Here is a 3,430-nt window from a genome sequence, read left to right on the forward strand (position 1 = left end):
TATATTATTAGCAACACTGGAACCAGGATGGAGATGAGACAACTGGGTTGAAGTTGGATTGACATCAAAGCAGGCTTCGGAATCGATCGAGCGATCGATATGATCGAATCGATTAATCGAATCGATTTCGATATCGATCATATCGATCAGACCTGTCAGTCGATCGATATCGATCGACTGGTGTCGCCGCTCGATCGATATCGTATCGATCTAGCCCTCAATCGATCGATTTGATCGTCGATCGAGGTATTTTTGTGCTGGTTCCGGGTAGGATGCGAAAGTTGGTTAAACGAGATGAATGTGTCCCCAAACGTGCCTGCAAAAACTCCCCTGCAAGCCACACTGCAGCCGCACGAAGCCACACGCAGCTCTGTAATGAGATAAGACGCGAAGAAAAGGGGTCGCACATCCGAACCAACCTGTCCTCGTAGGCCTTTTAAAGGTGATTCTGCTTGCCTTGCGGCGTTTGATTCGGCCTTCAAGGTAATTGTGGACATTCTACTCACGATGGACTCGTTTGATGAAGAGAATGAGGATGTTTCCCTAACTCCGTCGCCTTACGAGCCGTCAGCCAGTTCAGTCTCAACAAAAGATGCACCTAGCCGGTTTCCAGATTATGAAGCTTGGACGACTGACAAGTTCGAACGATTCCCTGGTTTCACGACGTGCCACGACCCGACTCGAGAGCGGACATGGTGGTGGCAATTCGGATTCAGAATGAAGGACAACAGGTCTCAGTCCCACAAGATCATATGGGTCTGCGAGAAATGCTTCCTCCGGAACAAACTGAGGTCTACACATTACGTGTTCATCGCCTCAACTGCCGGAAGCATTATCCGCCATCTGAGAAAGGAGCATAAAGTCATGGTTTGTTCCATCTCTCTATGCTTTGTTATCATTTTTTTTTAAAGCGCTAGCTAACTTTTGTCAGCCACCTTCCAGACAAGATGCCAGCGTGATTGTCGGGAGTGGAGGTGCAGAACGGAACCTCCTTGGCATGCTTCGCGCCGATCCAATGAACCCCCGAGACCAAACACTTCTGGGCAACTTACATACGCTATTCGATCCGAAGATGAATCAACTACTCCTACTCGACTGGCTTACGTATCATAACCTTCCCTTTAATCTCGTAAAGTCCGACCGCTTCAAACGTCTCCTACTCTACAACAACCCGTCTCTCCAGGAAGGGCAAATACCAAGCGACAAGACACTTGTGAGCCTCCTAGTGAACGAGTACAATCGAGCTCTTGCACCTGTTCACAGGCTGCTTCAAAAAGCAAGAAGTATGATTCATTTTACCTTTGACGGCTGGACTTCTAGGCAAAACGCATCTTTCCTTGGTATCAACGCGCACTTCATCGACCAAGATTGGAAACAATGGAGAATTCTTTTGGCTCTCCCAGCTCTCAGGAAACGCCACACTGGAGCAGCCCTTGCAGACGAAGTTGCAGATACGATATGCGCATATGGTCTTCAAGACAGGTATAAAGACATGGCCAAGATTTTCCGTGGGTAAGCAAACCGAGTGTTAACTGTTCTTCGGCTTCAGAATCGGATACTGCACGCTTGATAACGCTACGAATAATGACACGGCTATGGAAGCGCTCGGCACTGAGTTCGGCTTTGATAGGGATGAACGTCGCATTCGCTGCGCCCCCCATTTTCTGAACCTGGCAGTCAGGTCAATGATGTATGGCAGCAAAAGGGACAATTTCGGCGAACTTCTTGCCCATTGGGGCGATAAGGACTTTATGACCGAAGAAGACGAGCAGAGCCAGTTGTCCGACGCGATCAATGAGCTGAGGACCGACGACGACGACTTTGCCGCGCCGAGCCTGGAAGAAGACTTCGAGCTTGAGGCAACCCCAGAGGGGAGCCAAGATCAGTGCCCTGTTCCTGACATTATCAACGCCGAGGGAATGGACAAGTACCGCAAGTTCGGGCCGTTTGGCAAGCTACACAATATTGGCATTGCTCTGCGAACAAGCAGCCAACTTCTGGAGGACTTTCATGAAGCTCAACGGCAAACGACTCCTACTGAACCTGTTCTGGCGTGGGTTCAAAACGTCTGTACTCGTTGGCAATCCGATGAAGCAATGGCATCGCGAGCTCTGCTAAAACGTTCAGCTTTGAACAGGATGCTCTCTAACATCGAGGAACGATGGGTTAGCCAAGGCGGAAAAGAACAAGACAAGCCCGCAATCTTGAAAGAAAAGCTTTCCCTTGAGGAATGGAAAGTTGTTGCTGCCGTTCAGAAGATTCTTCAGCCATTTAAGATCGCGTCCAAGCAACTCCAAGGTGAGGGCATTCCTGGTAAACGGTCCACTTCAGGGGGGTTCGACGAGTACTTTCAGGTGGTGGAGATGCTTCTTGACCACCTTGAGCTGGCTGTTCAGGGGGTGGTAATCGAAGAGAATGACGACCAGGTCATGGAAGAGATTCATCTGTTCGATGACATGGATACGAAGACCAGGAGGCTTTTAAAGGTTTACATCAAGCTCGGATGGAAGAAGCTGAACGACTACTATGACAAGTTAACCTCTACTGCGTATGTAGCGGCTGTTGTGTTCCACCCATGCAAGAAATGGCGAGTCCTAGAGCAGCTTTGGAACCAGCTGCCATCTCGCCAGACAACAGAATGGAAGAAGGCGTATGGGAGAAGCTTAAGGAGAATTTGGGAAGATAGGTATAAAATCATGGCTCATGTGGCAGCCTGTAGCGGCGATTCAGTGGCTGGGAGCAGCAGTGCCTTGGACTATATTGAGCGCCGATTGGCGTTTGGTCGGTCGTTGACATGCCCAGACTCCCAAAGGCGACAAAATAAACGACCAGAACAGCCTGAAGCATCATCAGTCCAGGACGAGCTTGATCAGTATCTTTCGGAGCCGCCAGTGGACAATATTGCATACAAAGCTGACCCAATTGCTTGGTGGAGGGATGTTGGTGCTGTGCGCTTTCCTCGGCTGTCTTATATGGCTGTAGACTTTCTTACTATTGCATCGTCATCCGCGGAAACTGAGAGGGAATTCAGCAGTTGTGGGAGGATGCTAACGCCATCCAGATCTCGCCTACGACGGCATATTGTGGCCATGGCCCAGTGCCTTCGTTCGTGGAGTAAGGCTGGTATTTATCAACCCACTCTTCCTCTTAGTCTCCTTGAAGGGGACAATTGGAGGCAAGTTCTTCAACTTGCAGGCAGGATCAACATAGATATGGATAATGAGGACTAGTTTTGATCAATTTGATCGTCAATCGATATCGATCGATTCGATTTAGACCAGTGATCGATCGATATCGATCAACTTGGAGGGCCGCTCGATCGATATCGATCGAGCGAAGGTGGTGATCGATACAAATCGATCGATCAGAGCTTAGAAATCGATCTATACGATCGATTCCGAAGCCTGCGCAAAACTATGCTACAGACGGC

At 49.2% G+C, this 3,430-nt stretch overlaps 1 protein-coding gene across 1 annotated transcript; it reads left to right on the forward strand.

The window, feature by feature from the left end:
• Positions 1 to 507: 507 nt before the first annotated feature.
• Positions 508 to 3,230, forward strand: MAA_00929 (Ribonuclease H-like protein; the record flags this gene model as incomplete). Its single annotated transcript, XM_007818927.2, has 3 exons — positions 508 to 867; positions 932 to 1,482; positions 1,550 to 3,230. 3 exons carry the CDS (start codon positions 508 to 510, stop codon positions 3,228 to 3,230), a joined length of 2,592 nt encoding a protein of 863 aa, XP_007817118.2.
• Between the last annotated feature and the right edge of the window lie 200 nt (positions 3,231 to 3,430).

This window comes from Metarhizium robertsii (assembly GCF_000187425.2).
Source record: "Metarhizium robertsii ARSEF 23 chromosome Unknown MAA_Scf_8, whole genome shotgun sequence".
NCBI classification, from domain to species: Eukaryota; Fungi; Ascomycota; class Sordariomycetes; order Hypocreales; family Clavicipitaceae; genus Metarhizium; species Metarhizium robertsii.